Source organism: Etheostoma cragini, chromosome 15 (genome assembly GCF_013103735.1).
Source record: "Etheostoma cragini isolate CJK2018 chromosome 15, CSU_Ecrag_1.0, whole genome shotgun sequence".
In the NCBI taxonomy this organism is placed as follows: domain Eukaryota; kingdom Metazoa; phylum Chordata; class Actinopteri; order Perciformes; family Percidae; genus Etheostoma; species Etheostoma cragini.
Genome location: NC_048421.1, coordinates 22576535 through 22593920, shown reverse-complemented (window position 1 = coordinate 22593920; position 17386 = coordinate 22576535). Strand labels below are relative to the sequence as shown.

Sequence of the window (17386 nt, the reverse complement as noted above, 5' to 3'; positions counted from 1 at the left end):
TTCCAGTGCAGTTTGAGATTTTTTGTGAAAGATATTGAGACCTGGCTGTGGTGAGTAATTTGGAGTAGGATTTTTGGTGTTCACGGTAGGCCTGTTTATGTACATGTAAACCACTGGAGATGAATTTCCGTTCCAGGCCACGCCCAGTTGTTTTCAGCCTACGGATTGGTTGAATTGGGTGCTGACCGAACCGCGCAGGCCATAACAGACGGACTTGTGACACTTTTCCAGGACACAGGCTTGGATGACTGGACAACAAAGTTGGTCGCTGTGTGCACAGATGGGGCTGTTGTCAACGTCGGAATCTACAACGACGACGTGCCATAACTCCGGCAACTTGCTGCGGTTGGAGACTCCCTTGTGCACATTCTGTGCACCGCACACACATTGGAGAATTGCTTAAAATCAGCTGATCGCAACGTTCCTTACTGTGAGACATTTAATTGCTCTGTGGTCAATCTGCTGCAGTTTTATTTACAAAAAGGTGGAGCAAAAAAAGCTGCTGCACTGAAGAAGCAATAAAAAGAAAATGGGATCTCCTTTGTGAAACTGGGTAAGTTTCATAATATCAGATGGTCTGCATGGAGGCATGAAACACTGTTAAAAATATCAAGACTATTGCCAGCCATTAAAACTCAACTGGCTACGAGTGATAACAGTGACTTGCAGCATGTCTGCACAGAGCGTTTTCAGTGCTTTTTGTCAAACATGCTTGACATTGGCAACATTTTGAAGACCACATCCATTAGGTTTCAGAAGGAAAAACTGACCATTGGAGAACGTAAGGATGAACTCATAGTGGCCATTGGACAGTTCACACTTCTGCTTGATGGTGAGGGCCACAGGGCACGCACTGTTTCTAATGCTGATGCTGACATAGACAAGTCAAACTTACTCAGGGGATTAACTGAAAAGTTTGAAAGCAGATATGACTCCCTTAAGTCATGTAATCATTTCTTAGTATTTGATCCTTCAACATGGCCTCATGAAATGCAAGAACTCCACAGTTTTGGAAACACAACAGTTTGCAACATTGTCAAGAAATATGAGGCCACCTTGCAACTTGACAAAGACACCACTGTGACAGAATGGATGAGCTTAAAGCAGGCAGGAAAACGCCTGGGAGCCTCTTCTGTGTATGACTTGGTCCAAACAGTAAATACAAGTTACCCAGATGCTTACTCCAACATCAACAAGGTGGTTAAGCTGTCTCTTACACTGCCTTTAAGCAGTGCAGCTTGTGAGAGGGGATTCTCACAACTTAACATAATAAAAACCAAGTACAGATCTCGTCTGTCACATGCTCGTCTCTCAGGCCGGATGCACATTCACCTGTCAAAGCAGACTACAGAGACGTTTAACCCAAAGCAAGCTGTTGACCTGTGGATGGAGACAGCTAATCGGAGACTCAACCAAGGACAGGGACGTGCATCTGCAGCATCTTCATCATCTACCATGCAGGAAGCTGAAGCAGAGGACAGTGGGGACGACACTGAAGAGAACAGTTGGGACGACCCGGAAGAGGACAGTGGGGATGACGCTGAAGAGGACAGAGGGGAAGACTGCACTTATTAAGACGATGCTGCATAAGGAGTGAGTACCAAACACCATCCCCTGATACTCACCTGAGTAACTCACTGAAAAGGTTACAGTGGTGTGAAAAAGTGTTTGCCCTCTTCCTCATTTCCTGTTCCTTTGCATGTTTGTCACACTTAAGTGTTTCGGAACATCAAACCAATTTAAGTAAACACAAAATGCAATTTGTAAATGAAGGTGTTTAATATTAAAGTTGAAAAAAAATCCTAACCATCATGGCCCTGTGTGAAAAAGTGATTGCCCCCTAAACCTAATAACTGGTTGGGCCACCCATTGCAGCAACAACTGCAACCAAGCGTTTGCGATAACGAGCAATGAGGCTTTTACAGCGTCTTGGAGGAATTTTGGCCCACTCATCTTTGCAGAATTGTCCTAATTCAGTTACATTAGAGGGTTTTCGAGCATGAACGGCCTTTTTAAGGTCATACCACAACATCTCAATAGGATTCAGGTCAGGACTTTGGCTAGGCCACTCCAAAGTCTTCATTTTGTTTTTCTTCAGCCATTCGGTGGTGGACTTGCTGGTGTGTTTAGGATCATTGTCCTGTTGCAGAACCCAAGTTGGTTTCAGCTTGAGTACACGGACAGATGGTCGGACATTCTCCTTCAGGATCTCTTGGTAGACAGCACAATTCATAGTTCCTTTTATCACGGCAAGTCTTCCAGGTCCTGAAGCAGCAAAACAGCCCCAGACCATCACACTACCACCACCATATTTTACTGTTGGTATAATGTTCTTTTTATGAAATGCAGTGTTCCTTCTACGCCAGATATACTTGGACAGACACCTTCCAAAGAGTTCCACTTTTGTCTCATCGGTCCACAGAAGGTTGTCCCAAAAGTCTTGGGGATCATCAAGATGTGTTGTGGAGAAATTGAGACGAGCTTTGATGTTCTTTTTGCTCAGCAGTGGTTTTCTCCTTGGAACTCTGCCATGCAGGCCGTTTTTGCCTAGTCTTTTCCTGATGGTGGAGGCATGAACGCTGACCTTTACTGAGTCAAGTGAGGCCTGCAGTTCTTTGGATGTTGTTGTGGGGTCTTTCGTGACCTCTTGTATGAGTCATCCCTGCGCTCTTGGGGTAATTTTGGTCGGCCGGCCACTCCTGGGAAGGTTCACCGCTGTTCCATGTCTTCGCCATTTGTGGATAATGGCTCTCACTGTGGTTCGCTGGATTCCCAAAGCTTTGGAAATGGCTTTATAACCCATTAGATCTCAATTACTTTCTTTCTCAATTGTTCCTGAATTTCTTTGGGTCTCGGCATGAGGTGTAGCTTTTAAGGATCTTCTGGTGGACCTTACTGTGTCAAGCAGCTGCTATTTAAGTGATGCCTTGATTGTGAACAGGTGTGGCAATAATCAGGCCTGGGTGTGGCTAGAGAAATTGAACTCAGGTGTGGACAACCACAGTTATAGTATGTTTTAACAAGGGGGGCAATCACTTTTTCACACAGGGCCATGATGGTTAGGATTTTTTTTCACCTTTAATAATAAACACCTTCATTTACAAATTGCATTTTGTGTTTACTTGTGTTGTCCTTGACTATTGTTTAAATTGGTTTGATGTTCCGAAACACTTAAGTGTGACAAACATGCAAAGGAACAGGAAATGAGGAAGGGGGCAAACACTTTTTCACACCACTGTATGTGCACCCCTGTTTATAAGACATTCTAGGCTTTATTTTTAAACTCCTACATCAGAATGCTCTAAAATTTCCTGAGAGACACAATGGATAGGTGATGTCTCCCTCAGACTTGGAATGAAGCTGGCATAACAGTAGGAATCCATTTTAGAGTGCCATAAAGGATAGTTAAATATGCCTTTAACAGCTTTAAAAAAATGTCAATATAGCTTTACTTTTAAGGCCTTAATTTTAAAACCATACATCAGAATGCTCTGAAATGACCTGACACACACTGGATAGGTAATTTCTCCCTCAGACTTGGAATGAAGCTGGCATAACGTCAGAATTCCTTTTTAGAGTAGCCGGAAAAAGAGAAAAATATGCCTTTAACAGCCTGAAAGATTTAAATTAAACCATTTATTAGACATTCTAGGATTTAATTTTAAAATACTACATCAGAATACTCTGAATTTTCCTGAGAGACACAATGGATAGGTGATGCCTCCCTCAGACTTGGAATGAAGCTGGCATAACATTAGCATTCCATTTTAGAGTGCCATAGAGGAGAGTTAAATATGCCTTTAACAGCCTTAAAAAACGTCAATATAGCTTTACTTTTAAGCCCTTAATTTTAAAACCGTACATCAGAATGCTCTAAATTTCCCTGAGAGACACACTGGATAGGTAATTTCTCCCTCAGACCTGGACTGAAGCTGGCATAACGTCAGGATTCCTTTTAAGAGTAGCTTCAAAAAGAGAAAAATATGCCTTTAACTGCCTGAAAAAGATTTAAATTATACCATTTATTAGACATTCTAGGCTTTAATTTTAAAATCCTACATCAGAATGGTCCTAAATTACCTGTGACCCAATTGATATAAAGAGTCTAACGCATAGTTGGAATGAACCTGGCCTAACAGTAGGAATCCATTTTAGAGTGTCAGGAAGGAGAATTATATATTTCTTTAAAAGCCTGACAAAATGTCAATATAGCTTAATTTTAAACCCTTAATTTTAAAATTGTACATCAGAATGGTCCTAAATTACCTGAGAGACACAATGGATAGGTAATGTCTCCCCCAGACTTGGAATGAAGCTGGCATAACGTCAGGATTCCTTTTTAGAGTAGCCTTAAAAAGAGTAAATGATGCCTTTAACAGCCTGAAAAAGATTTAAAATATACCATTTATTAGACTTGAATATCAATTTTATGCTTTTATGAAACTTATATAACTGATCACTGATTGCATAATATTAACATCGCTCCAATAGTGCCTCCCAAGAAGAAGTTGCTATAATGAAAATTAGCCAAAAAAGCAGATCTCATGTTGGCCTGACCAATAGCCACAACCATTAATTACAAGACATTTGGACCTCTGCTTTTAAGATTGCTAAAAAAATAAAAAATAAAAACAATGTTCATGGTCTTAGTTTTGTTTTGTCATGGTCCAGCTGTTGATTATGAACAGAGCAATGGTGCAAAATACTGCTAAACAGCCTCGGGAAGGAACTTGGTGGAACGTGTACATTCAAAAGCTTTACAGTTTTTGTCTTGCAACAGAATTGGACAGGTAGTCTAGCGAGCTGTCCGGGTTTATCTTAGTTTACCTGAGTTTACAATACCTACACACTGAAAGCTGAAAGGATATCCGGCCTAAAGAGTGAAATCTGGCGGGATGTCAGCAAGGGACGTTGTGGATGTGGACTAGGATCCTAGTGGCCTCACGGTAGGAGCTCCCCCTGAGCCTCTCAGTGCTGGCCAGGTGTCTTTGGCCCCGTCTTCCCAACATCATCAAGGATATAAGGTTGTTACCCGGGTGGGTTAATGGTTCTCCTCTGCTGAACCAGTATGATGCAGTACTTCCCAGTATTTGAGGAGATACGCGGAATTTTATCACAGTCAGTATGCACTACCCAGGTCAGGGCACAGGAAGAATATTGTATATTCTTAGCTTCCCTTTTTCCATTTTATTTACCTGACTTTCTGAATGAATATATTTTTGATACTAAAATATTAGTATTTGGGGTAAATTTAGAGGTTAAGAAAAGAAATGGAGGTAGTTTGTTAATTAATGTTTTATGGAGAAGGGGTGGGATTAAGTAAGTGTGTACTTCTTCCCGCTCCTTTTAAAACAAAAATGTGTTATGTTGTATCTACGTAATCTATATTATTATTATTTGCTGTATGATCCGTTTACTTTTTTTTAGCAAGAAATACATTTTAGAGAAAGAAAGAGTAGGGGCCCTGTTTTTACAATCTAAGCGCATGGCATGAAGCGCACAGCGCAGGTGTGTTTAAGGCGTGGATTAAACCAATTTTGCTAGTTTGGAAAAAAGGTGTGCCGGGTGCATGGTTCAAAAAGCTTGTCCTTAGTGTCTTATTCATTTATAGGTGTGTTTTGAGTAGAACATGCAATAAACCAGTAAGCGTGTCATCTTCCAATCCCTTTAACAGACAATGTACAAAAACATTGGTGCATTGCTATTATGATGGCAGATTTGCACTGTAATAGTTTTATTTGTAATCTTTTTGTGTGCATAAGCTTAGGAGCCTTTTACTAATACACTGTTAAAATAATGGAATGCTGTGCTATTGACTTTAGACCTGGTTGTTGTTTGTCAATGGCGATCACCTTTCCTCATTGTTAATTGAAAACGAGTCATTAACTGTGCGCCACTTCTGACTTTTCCTCTGTATGTCACTACAGACAGCCATCACGGTGCTACCCCTTTGGTATGACGGCATGATAGATATTTATTTTAATTCAAACTCTTGGAGATATTACTGTAGATTGTGTACTCACTAGGCATGTCTTAGACCAGAAGTAATAAACGCTTTTTAGAACAAGGACCCCTTAGATGAAAATAAACTAAGCAGGGACTCCCTACTACATACATGGTGCGATACTAAGCGCTTAAAAAAAAATACATATTCACATATTTACACGTTTTAATGTTAAAATGTGGCACAGTAGATCCTTAACTATCTGTGGATGGCTACCATAGATATAGGCCAGTAGGCCTATCATCAATGTGGTGTACAAGTTCTTTATCTTTACTAATATAATTCATGTTGATGTATATTTTCAGGTTCATATCTGGATAGGCAGTGGTACTTACTTACTCATCAAAAGGCACAAGTAGGCTAAGTCAATGCACTACAGGCAAACCTTTACCCAAAATAAATAGGTTAACTAATAAGAAGAACATGCAAACACACGCATGACCTTAAATCAAATGAAACCTGTAAGGAAAAAGTATTTTACTGGTGTAGTAACAACTTTGGCTAAGAGAATGCTCAAACTTCTCCCCATAAAATCTGTCTTAAAAAAGACAAACTAATTAGAAAAATATATCCCAACGGACCCAGTCAAAAAATAAAAAGAAAAGAAAAACAAAACCCAAAGCTAAATCATTATTCAAAAATCCACATCCCCAAAAAAAAAAAAAAGTGTTTTTGTTAAGGTTTTGGTCTGTGTCCATCCGTACTTGTATCTCTTCCTTGTTGAGGTTTCTTAGCAGCTGTGTATCTGCATCTCTCTGTGGCTCAAAACAACACAACAATTTGTGTTCATCACCAGCAAAATGGATAAAACCAGGTCCACACAGCAGCCCTGCAGCAGAGATGAACATCTGGACTGAACCGTTCAGCAGGTCGGGCAACTCGTTGAAGGCCACCATGGCTGAAATGGGGCGTGAACCTAATTTGATCAATGGGTTTTGAGGGGTTTAATTTGTCACATCATCAGAAAAAGTACCTGATTCCGACATGTGATAGCAGAGGTCTGTATTAACGGAGTATGCTTGGCGCATGCAGGGACAGCCTTAGCCCTGATCATAGTGGCAGTGGAGTCTTAGACTGCACCTGCAGTTCTGTATTTGGATCTGGGGGAGGCGGGGGAGAGCTGCTGTCTGTCGCCAAGCGCTCCTTCCTCTCATCCTCCTTCGTTTCGTCCTCCTTCCTTCCGTCCTGCCTTCTCTCGTCCTCCTCAGATTTTAGTTTCTCGGCCTTGGTCTTGAACCTCAGCCCGTGGCCTGCCAACCAAAGGTGGGATTATTTCCATTAAAGCACCGGAGCGAAAATGCAACAACAGATCATTATACTTGTTATCTTTATTGGTCTGGTTCCAGAGTTTCTGCAGGTTTCACCAAGTCAAAAGGAAGACTTTTTTTAAGACCATTATAAATGAAATTTAAGACCTTTATCTCAACATCAACTAAGCCCTACATACAGTTTTATTTAAGCCAAATATCACTAAACTTGCACTTCCCCATAGCCAAAAAACTAAATCTGTTTTATGTCTGAGACTTGCGCCAATAACAAGAAAGTTGATTGGCTGCAATATAAGTTACATGTTGTGTGGTCCCGTTTGTAGTCGCAATACAGTAAATTATATTTGGATTAGCGAAAGAAAAGAACTACAAGCCCACAATGATTTGATTTTGAAAATTTGGACTTTTTAAATAAAGACCACACGGAAAACCTGGGACCAAAATTAACCAAACTGCAGCTGTGAAAGAGACCTAAACTCGACATTAAATCTTAACAGTAAATCATTAAATCAGCATTTGTAGTGAATTTAGCAGTTTGCATACATTACGTAACTTTTAGTGGTGGGGGATACAGCATAGTATCGGGATATTTTCAGTGGCAATACTGTATTAATACACAGGCGCCAAGTAGGGCTCTTTATTATATATGTATTGCTCAGTTTGTCTGCTTGACAATCCCATTCTGCAGCAATAAAACGGATATGAACAAAGAGAAATTAATCTTTTTAGATAAAACACATGTTGACAAAATTTCCTGTTGAGGACATTATTTATAATTCTGAAAAATCTGAAGTTGGAAAAAAAGGTTACACATTGCAATATATTAAAACTGCGATATCGTATTGTGATGAAATAATATCGGGAGGCGTCTGGTGATTTCCTTCCCCCAATAATCAGCCCCTAATCCCTACTCAACTAATCACTTCAGCGTGTTGCGCTTTTGATAAAATGTATTTTAACAGTAGTGGATGGAAACAGAATGAGCATTTTTTCAATTTTAGATATACTTTGTTGGCTAAATGACTTGATGACAACCCAATCAGATATATTAGTGATAAAACAGACATATAGTTAGGGCTGGGAGATATAGAGAAAATAATATCAAATACCGCGATGTTGATATTGCGACAATATTGTATGGTTGGTGCTTTAACAAAATGTTATTTACACAATGAGATTTTTGATAAATATTCGCCAGAAATGATTTAATGCCTTAGTGGGTAAAGGTAAATAACAGAACAGCTAGAACAGTCTGGTAAGATCAGAACTTTACATCACATTACTGTAACGCAGCCTGTAAACCAGGTAGAGACAACACTTAACATATAACCATATATCCAAAATCTAGTCTCATATCGCGATATCGATACATCAGTATATTGCCCAGCCCTACATATAGTGGTTTGCTATGAGTGCATGTACTGACTTGGACAGTCTGCCACCTCCTTGTAGGCCTTCTTCTTGCAGCAGCCTCGACACAGGTTGAAGACACATTTATTTCCCTGCAGAGCAAAAGAAACCACATCAGGTGCTGGGGCTGGAAACCTCTTCCTGAGTCTTTGGGGGAAGTTGATCAAACAAAAGGCAACGCTTACAGAAGGTCATGCTCAGACGCCGTTGCAATAGGACAACGTCTTCAACGGAAATCCTTATAGATATCAAATGAGTTATTGGTTTAACAAAGTAACAAATAATTGTCTGTTGTCCAACTAACGGGGAAGAAAATGTCAACGTTGAACCCTGAACTTTTTTTTTTCTTCTTTTTTTTCATTGACATTACACAGACATTTCCTCAAAAACACTGACCTTTGGGTTCCCACACTGCTCACATTTGATGTACTTGGCTGTGGAAGGAAGGAAGAGAAAACTTTTGTAGCATTCTTTGCATTTTAAAGAGGAATTCGGCGGTTTGAGGTGAAAGTCACGAGTTAAACTCACGTTTCTGCTCGGGATTGAAGTTCTTGTGTGGGTTTCGGGATCTCTTCTTCTGCTTGTTTTTGGAGAGTGTGTCAGCTATTCCATCCGAGTCCTCCAGTGACCTCTTCTGACACACTGTCTTCTTCACCTCTGAACCATGGTTGTTACCGTTGGCAACGGGCTCCTTCGGCCTGTGAGGCACAGGCAGTAAGTAATGTTATTGTGTTAGAGAACCTTTCTTCACTTCTTTTCCTGCTGATACTCTGCTGCAGCTCACTGTCCAAGAACGTAGACTACTTTGACGTCTACTCTTCAGATGTATGATAATTGTATGAAAGTGTCCCAATGAAAATAGAGACTGACTCACTCTGGTCTGACGTATGGCTGGCAGATCCAGTGGGGGAATGGCAGGCCGCCCTCCTTTTCCTCCACATCCTTTCCTTTGGCTATCTCCTCCTGTACAGACACACACACACACAGTTCAGCTACTGGTACACCAATTCTCCTCCATCCTGTCAAAGTGTGTGTCCATTGACAGTGTAATTTCCCAATTCCCTGCCTTTGTTGATCGGAAATAAAGAGATTTAGCAACTGTATGGCCTATTTCACTATTAAATGTTTTCAGAAACACTGATCTTTGCTGTGTGAGTTAGCGCCTGGGCTAACTTTCCCTTAACCTTAATATTTAGTCCTAGTTTCTTCTGATGGGGAGGTGTGACACGGTACGAGTACTGTACCATCTTTGTTGGGAGTCACACATTCGCAGTAGCTAGGTAAGGACTACTAGCCAGTCAGTTGCAGTTGAGTATGAGGGTGTGTCACGCTGGCAGATACGCGAGCATTCTAACGTGGGTTACAAAGGGACGAGCGTTCGTCACGGAAATAAAGGCTATACTACAACAGAGCTGTTCGGAGCAGTTTGTGAACAGTGTTTTCTGTTGGAGATGGTAAGTCCCTTTGGGCTTTTTCACTTTGTTAACCTATAACTTGAACAAAAAAAAGATAAATAACACAATTAAGGGAAAAGCCGAAAGCAAAATATGAGCACTTTTAAAGTTTGCCTGCTTTCTTGTTTCACCTCTCTCCCTCTCTCTATGGCCCAACTCCACTTCCCCTAGTGCAGCATTTCTAACAGCCATTTTTCACTGGGCGCATCTGCTTTCCGGCTAAGTTCTGGTTTTGTTCCATCCTCCACCATACCACACCGGGACCGTCTCATAAGCGGAGCGTCTAGCCGGCCGACTCGCAGGTGTTATGGTCTCTACAAGTACTTTACAGAACCACCACGTATTTATTATTGTGGTTGTGTCTTCTCTTTTCTGGCGTTGTCCTGATAAAAAAGATCTTTGATGTAGTATTATGTTTTTCTACCTCTGAAATTAATCTCTCGTTGTCCGTGGTGTTGTACAGGAGACATAATATACGATATGGGGGGTGTTTTAGTAAACTGACTGGACGCTCTCTGTTTAACCTCCTGCTTAGCTGTCCGAACAGTCCACAAGCTTGTGTGAAAAAATAGACCTGGGCAGTATCTTTAACGGAGAAGAAAGCAGCTTCAAGCACGCTTCTGGGACGTGCCGCTGCTGCTGTTGACTTGAAAAGCCGTGATTACGATATGACGCGTCTGGGGGAAAATGGCGGTAATACTGCTGTTTGCGGTTACCTGGCAGCGCAGCCTCAGCTGTTTGCTGACAGCGGCTAAACCCTCAAGGGTCTTCACCTTAGCCAGCTCTTCTCTCAGGTCCTGGTGGATCTGTAGCCTACACAAACACACACACACACACCAAGATTTATTATCTGAGTGTCAAGACTTTGTTCCATATCAAAAATCTCTAGATTAAAATGTATCAGAAATGTTAGACGTGCTCCCAGAATAGTCCGCGTGGACACCCAATTAGTGACTTGAGGTGTTTCAGCCACAGCCCATTGCTAACGCAGGGCTAAAATTCCATGTGCAAGTGAAATTTGAGCTGGGTTGTGCATGTAACTCTCAGCTCAACCTGCACAGTGGCACGTCACTTGGTACAGTAAATATGTTGCAGGGTTGCCAACTCTCACCCACTTACTGTGAGACTCACACAATTGACACTTTTTACAGGCTCTCATGACCATTTTCTCACGCACTAAATACAGAAAAAAAGTATTTGGAGCCCCTGTTACAATCCAGCCAACAGCCATGATATCTCCATAGACAAACTTCTTGAAATGGGTTGCCATAACGAGCGGCTTTCATCTATATATTCGGTAACGATGATGCCATGTTACACAGCTCTGTTTACAAATATTTTTTTTTTATAGTGGATCTTTACTTATTGTCTGTACATTTCTGAACATACAAAATGGGGTTTTTAATTTCACACTTGCTTTGGCAATGTATGTTTCCCATGTTAGTAAAGCTGCTTTGAATTGAAATTGAGAGAATATTGAACATGACGCGATACTGAATTCAGATGGATTTTAATTGTCAGTCAGTGTTTCTATCATTTATCAAATCCATCCCAACACTCTAGTTCCCCACTGTCGTTGTCGTTATCAGGTGTAACTTCAGTTACAATGGTTTTTAAAAATATATTTCTAGTTATTCTTCTTGGTGTGGACAGGCCTTTACCGTTTTATGATCCATTTTCAGCCCTACCAGAGCTGGATTTTGTTACTGCTAATGCTAAGTTGACATTTCCTCCTGCTGGTGAAATATGGGGTGGCTTTTAAAGTGACGTAGCCAGGAACACAATGTGCATTTCACTGAAAACAGATACACCCCTTGCTCTTCTGCTGTAGCTGTTCAAGGAGTGTTTGCTGTGGTACTGAACTTGCTGTTGCCACAGTAACCATGGGTGGTGCCAAATCAACCAGGACAGACTGAAATCTTAAGGAAGCAGCATTTAGCTAAGACTAATAGCATGGAGACTGTCATCTTGTATTACATGCACGCGCGCACACACACACACACACACACACATCTAGTATTGTGACATACGTGTGGTGCCAGAGCTTGAAGAGGTGGGCTCGTACATAGGACAGAGTGCAGGGGGGATGCCGCTGCACCTCCTGCAGATATTCCTCAGCCATCTCCCACACGGGGGGGCTGCATCCTTCGAACAGTGCCGGGTTGTGGAGGTTCCCCTCTAAAAAAAAATAATACCAACATGAACACAAAAATCAGTTTCTAAACAATGCATCTCCTGAGCATGAATGTACATTATAAATCATCTGTAAACAGAATTAGAAAATGAATTCGAAAGTTAATCAGAAACAAAAACTGTGTATAATGAGACATTGCAGACCTGCACTCATAACTCCCTGCACTCCCGTCTCCTGAATGCAGCGCTCCACATCACTCAGGTGCTGAATGTTGCCATTTGCAAAGACTGGAATATTTACTGCCTTCCTGCAGCAAAAACACACTAAATTGTTATTGAAAATACGTCGTTTTCCAAAATGAGGCAAACATAAGCACTATTCATCATTTGGTTTTGAATAAAGGATGTAAAGGAGCATTAAATTATTGGTTTGAGACCACTGGAGGAGCTGGTCAAATGTGAACGTTTCAGACTAAATGTGTATAGACATGTGGAGGCTTAAAACAGTGGTCTTCACTGTTTTTTCATGAGAGTCACACTGATTGGACAAAGTCAATAGGAGAGCAACCTTTTAGTACCTAAGCTAAATCCAGTCATAAATAGAATATCTGCTTACCAATCTATCACCCCTGAGCATACAATATGCAATTTTTTCTACTTTAGCCATCGTGTATCTAACCATCCAAGAGCACATTCAATATGACCGCCCAAACTCCGCAGTGAGTCAGTGTTATGGACGGAAGGGCAGAGCAAGTTAAACTAAATTATTTTGTAATAGAGCAGACTTAGGGTTATGTTATAGCCCTGCTATAGTGATGGTCATAGTATATTCTTTCCAAAAAAAAAACACTAAAGTCATAGTATAGTATGTTGAAAAAAAGATAGTATATTATGTTTACTTGTTGTATGAAATATCTGTATTGACTGCATAGTCATAATACCGTATTATTTACTGCCATGCGAGCCATAAATTAAAGCTCGGCGAGCCACAGGAGGCTAACGAGCCGCGCCATGAGTAACACAGGCTTAAAACAAGGTTGGTGGTAGCTCACCGTACTGCCCTGATGTGCTCCCAGTTAGCGACACCCGTCATGGCTCCTTTCTGCTCTTTGGTTCTGCCATGCACTGTCAGCAGCTGGAAAGATATTTGAAGCCAAACTCAGGACTTTTTTTTATCACATTTTCTAATAGGTATTTATTAGGATAACCCCTTGAGATGTAATATTTGACAGGGTCCTTAACTCAGGGTCCTTAACACAATTAAACAGGAAATACAAAACATATTTACGCAAAATATATTCCTCCAAAACCAACTGATTCCCCCCCATAAATAAATACAAGTACTAAATACATCCCAAATGTGTTGCTATTTACAGTAGATGCACAAACAGGAACAAACACATTAAGTAGGAGAAAAGTAAGTAACTGAGAGAAAAAAAGGACATTTTTAAAGAAATCAACAGGTTAACTTATGCTTCCTGAAGCTGCAATGAATGCAGGTTTTAAACTATTTAAACATTTTAAAGTAAAAATTAAGCTCCTATCAGCTCCTCTGTTTGGTTAAATGCCAGTCCCACCTGACATCCGGCTTTCTCCAGCATCTGGGCATAGCGGACCGTCTTTTCTATCTCCTTGAACACACGGATCTTGCATGTGATGGGCACCGAGAGCTTTTCATTGGCTAAACTGACTGTTACAAAAATAGAAGGAAATGTTAGGTCAGGTTAAACTGTTGGGATATGGAAAACAGAATAAGAACACAGGTGCAAGAAATTTGACATGTTACATTTTGACTAAGATCCTCCCGGAGTCCTAGATTTAGATGAAGGTAGCCTTACCCATTTTCTCTAACAGCTCCCACTCGTCTTGTAAGAAAACTCCATAGTGCCCTTTGAAACAAGCATCAAGACAGGTTAGATTTTTTTCTTTTCAAGTGGTTTGCAAGGTCGGCTTCAGTTACTTTTCTGCTAAAACCACTAGGAGTCTCCAAAGACAGAATTTAGGGGGATTTAACTCCTGATTCTCCACTGGGCACGTCTGTGCGGCGGTCCGGCTGTGCCGCTGTTTTGTTCCGTCCTCCACTACGCGCCATACCACAACGGGAGCGTCTCAGAAGCGGGGCGTCTTGCTGCCCACCTCGCAGATGTTATTATCTCTAAAAGGACTTTACAGATCAATGGAGTATTTATTAAGCTAGCATCTACCACTCCTGTAAAATATCTCCATGTCTTCTCTTTTCTGGTGTTCTCCCTATAAAAAAAAACCATCTGTGATGTCGTATTATGTTTTTCAACCTCCAAGATGAGTCTCTCTTGGTCAATGGTGTTGTAAAGGAGACCTAAACAATATTGGGAGGTGTCTTTTGATAAACTGACTGGACAGTCTCACTGTTTCACTTCCTGTCCGGCTGTTGCGTGAAAATAGACTTAACACGTATCTTTATCAGAGTGGAGAGCTGCTTCACACACGCTTCTGGGACGCGGCGCAGCTGGTGGAGTATTAAGCGTTGACTTGAATGGCAGCAATTGCTCGCGGGGGCCGTGGCCCCTCCAGAATGCAGCACTGATGCGCCTGGAGGAAAATAGGGGACCGAAATGTGTATACCTCTCTTAGCGATCATCTGTGGACAGCCCAGGTTAAGGTCGATGGCATCGCAGTAGTCCTGGGCCAGCAGAGCCGCCTGGAGGAACACCTCTGGATCATTGGCACAAAACTGACACACAGGGAACGCAACACTGGGATTTACTGGTATTATATGAGGCAACAATGTAAGAAAAAACAGTGTCAATGGAACAGAATAATAGGGCTGCTTAATAATGGAAAAAAATAATGATTATTCTGGTCAATATTTTAATTATTCAAAACGATTACTCATTGTCCTTTGGAAATATTAACATTTTGTATTTCATTAGGAACAAAAAGAAAAAATAAGAATTTACTTGCAAAACAAGACGTTTTAACCTGCACTCATTTTTCTCCCTCTCAATTAAAAGGTGCTGCATGAAGATTGTTGATATTCGAACTCAACTGCCAAACAACCCCCCCCCCCCCCCCCCCCCCCCCCCCCCCCCCCCCAGCCCTAATTCACACGATACCTTGAGACAAGCATGTGACCACTAGCCTGAAAATCCAGAAATCCCAAAAATCCAAATGTGAAAGATTAAGGACCTGACATCCAGTAACAAAACTCGCCCATCTCGAAGGACGGCACCAAGCGTGCATTTGAAAATCTCACTGCACGCAATTGAACACTACGACCAATCACAACAAAACACAGGCTGATACATCCAGAGCCCCATACATTTAGCTACCAGCTGAGCTAACTGGTATATTAAACTGTCGTCATCTGTTTAGCTCGCCTCTGGCCCGCCTATATCAGATACACCGATGTGACTGGTGCAGCTCGGCTACAAGGGTATAGTTAATGAGCAGCATTACTCGATGCCAGAGTAATTCACTGAGCAAATTCACTGTTGTGCTCTGGCGAGAACTCTGGATTTCCAGGGTATGTGAGCACGGCACAAGATCATAAACATGCTGGGAGTGAATGAGCTCGCCGGTGTGGATCCTCACCTGTGTGATCAGAGGTCTGTCCTCTTCACACAGCTCATTGTAGAGGTTTTCTCTCCGGTAGTTGGCATCGCGAACAAACACCTGAGCATGCAGCATGGGGGTGTAGCAGAGCTGAGCGCCATGCCGCCGGCTCAGCAGGCGCCAGGCGAGCTCGCTCTGGTCCACCATGGGCGCCACCACATACCGCGCTTCTTTCAGGGTCTTCCTCCAGAACTCAAAGCCCTGGAGCTTGGCCATCACAGTTGACTTCACCAGACCACAAAAGACAAAAAAATCAATAAAGACCCTGCCAAAATAAAGTGGTACACACAGTGGACAGACTTAAGGAAAAGTTACATGAAATAAAGTGTGATAGATGCATGTCCAAGTCATGCTGTAGCAGCCAGTAGTTCCACTAATTTTCCTTCCAGCTTTAGGTCAAAGATTTGAAATTGTGTTGAATTGACATGACATGTTGGAATGCTCCTTTACATGTGCAACCTTTTACTACCCAGAACACTTTGACTATGTGGATTTTCTCTGGCACTGTATTTCTGCTCTCTTTCCAGCCTCAGCCTTCTATCTCTCTAGTCATTTCCTCTTTAGTAGATAGCTAGCTAGCTAGCTATTTATTGATCCAAATAAAATGAGAAATTATAGTGTTAGAGCAGCAAAATCAGTCACACAGCACAGAATATAAATTTAAATTAAATACTAGGATACAATATACATGAACTAATAGGTTAAAATACAACAATAAATATTATTTTGATATGGTGGTTAGCTTACCTAACAGTCTGGGGAAAAAATGGATATTTATTAGTATTTAAGTTAGTTTGGTAGTTTCTATCCAGCCGTGAACTAGGGGACCTTCCCCAAGAATATATCTAAAAGTAGTGACCAGTCTAACACTGAAATATATTTTAATTGAGCAGTTTTTAAGCTACCTGTCGTTTTCAGACTAAAGTGATATGCTTTGCTGTCTATGTGACATGTGTAGCTAACGTTTGTGACACTCAAAATGTTGTAGCTTAACTAGCTAGCTGTATAGCAAGTTTAGTCACACCTGACGCTAGCGACAGCAAAGTGGACAACTCCATTTTCTTGTTGGTTTCTGTCTTTGACTTTTGCTACCGTCTGCTTAAAACGTTATAAGCGTTTTCCACAAAATATCTAGTTAGCTCCCTGTGACTGAGCTGTAACGTTAATTCCATTGAAATAGTAAAAGCTAACAGCAGTCAGGTGTTAATTAACGTAAGCACATGATGTACCGTCGCAGTAACGTTACACAACTCTGAGTCTGACAGAACAATGACAACCGTTATGTTTCTCTGGTGGCAGCATGCATTGCTCTGCTCATGTACTATCTGGCTAACTGTAATTATCGATATATAGCTTCACAGTTTGTTGTTTCACCTGTGATACTGTGAGAGTTTAGAGTATTCCTGGCGCAGCGCGTTCCAAATGTGTGCAACAGCGTAACAATACCGGTGAGGAACGTTTCCGGCCTTCTTCTTCTTCTTCTTCTCGGTAGAAATGGTGGGTGTCTGTCCACAGCGCTGTGG

The 17386-nt window shown here is 41.4% G+C and overlaps 1 protein-coding gene across 4 annotated transcripts; it reads right to left on the bottom strand.

The window, feature by feature from the left end:
- Window positions 1-6168: 6168 nt before the first annotated feature.
- dus1l (dihydrouridine synthase 1-like (S. cerevisiae)) lies at window positions 6169-17358 on the bottom strand. 4 transcript variants are annotated; one of them, XM_034893264.1, is made up of 14 exons: window positions 17238-17358; window positions 15843-16088; window positions 14874-14982; window positions 14108-14158; window positions 13847-13959; window positions 13322-13404; window positions 12474-12577; window positions 12167-12314; window positions 10853-10949; window positions 9557-9645; window positions 9211-9380; window positions 9079-9116; window positions 8699-8774; window positions 6169-7254 (listed from the first exon to the last, which is right to left on the bottom strand). In XM_034893264.1, exons 2-14 carry the CDS (start codon window positions 16077-16079, stop codon window positions 7055-7057), a joined length of 1515 nt encoding a protein of 504 aa, XP_034749155.1. In that variant the 5' UTR covers window positions 16080-16088; window positions 17238-17358; the 3' UTR covers window positions 6169-7054. The 4 variants fall into 4 exon arrangements, with proteins under 4 accessions (XP_034749155.1, XP_034749153.1, XP_034749154.1 ...); XM_034893262.1 differs by having other exon boundaries at window positions 15843-16128; window positions 17238-17356; XM_034893263.1 differs by lacking the exon at window positions 17238-17358 and adding an exon at window positions 16611-16628 and having other exon boundaries at window positions 15843-16128.
- Window positions 17359-17386: the final 28 nt, after the last annotated feature.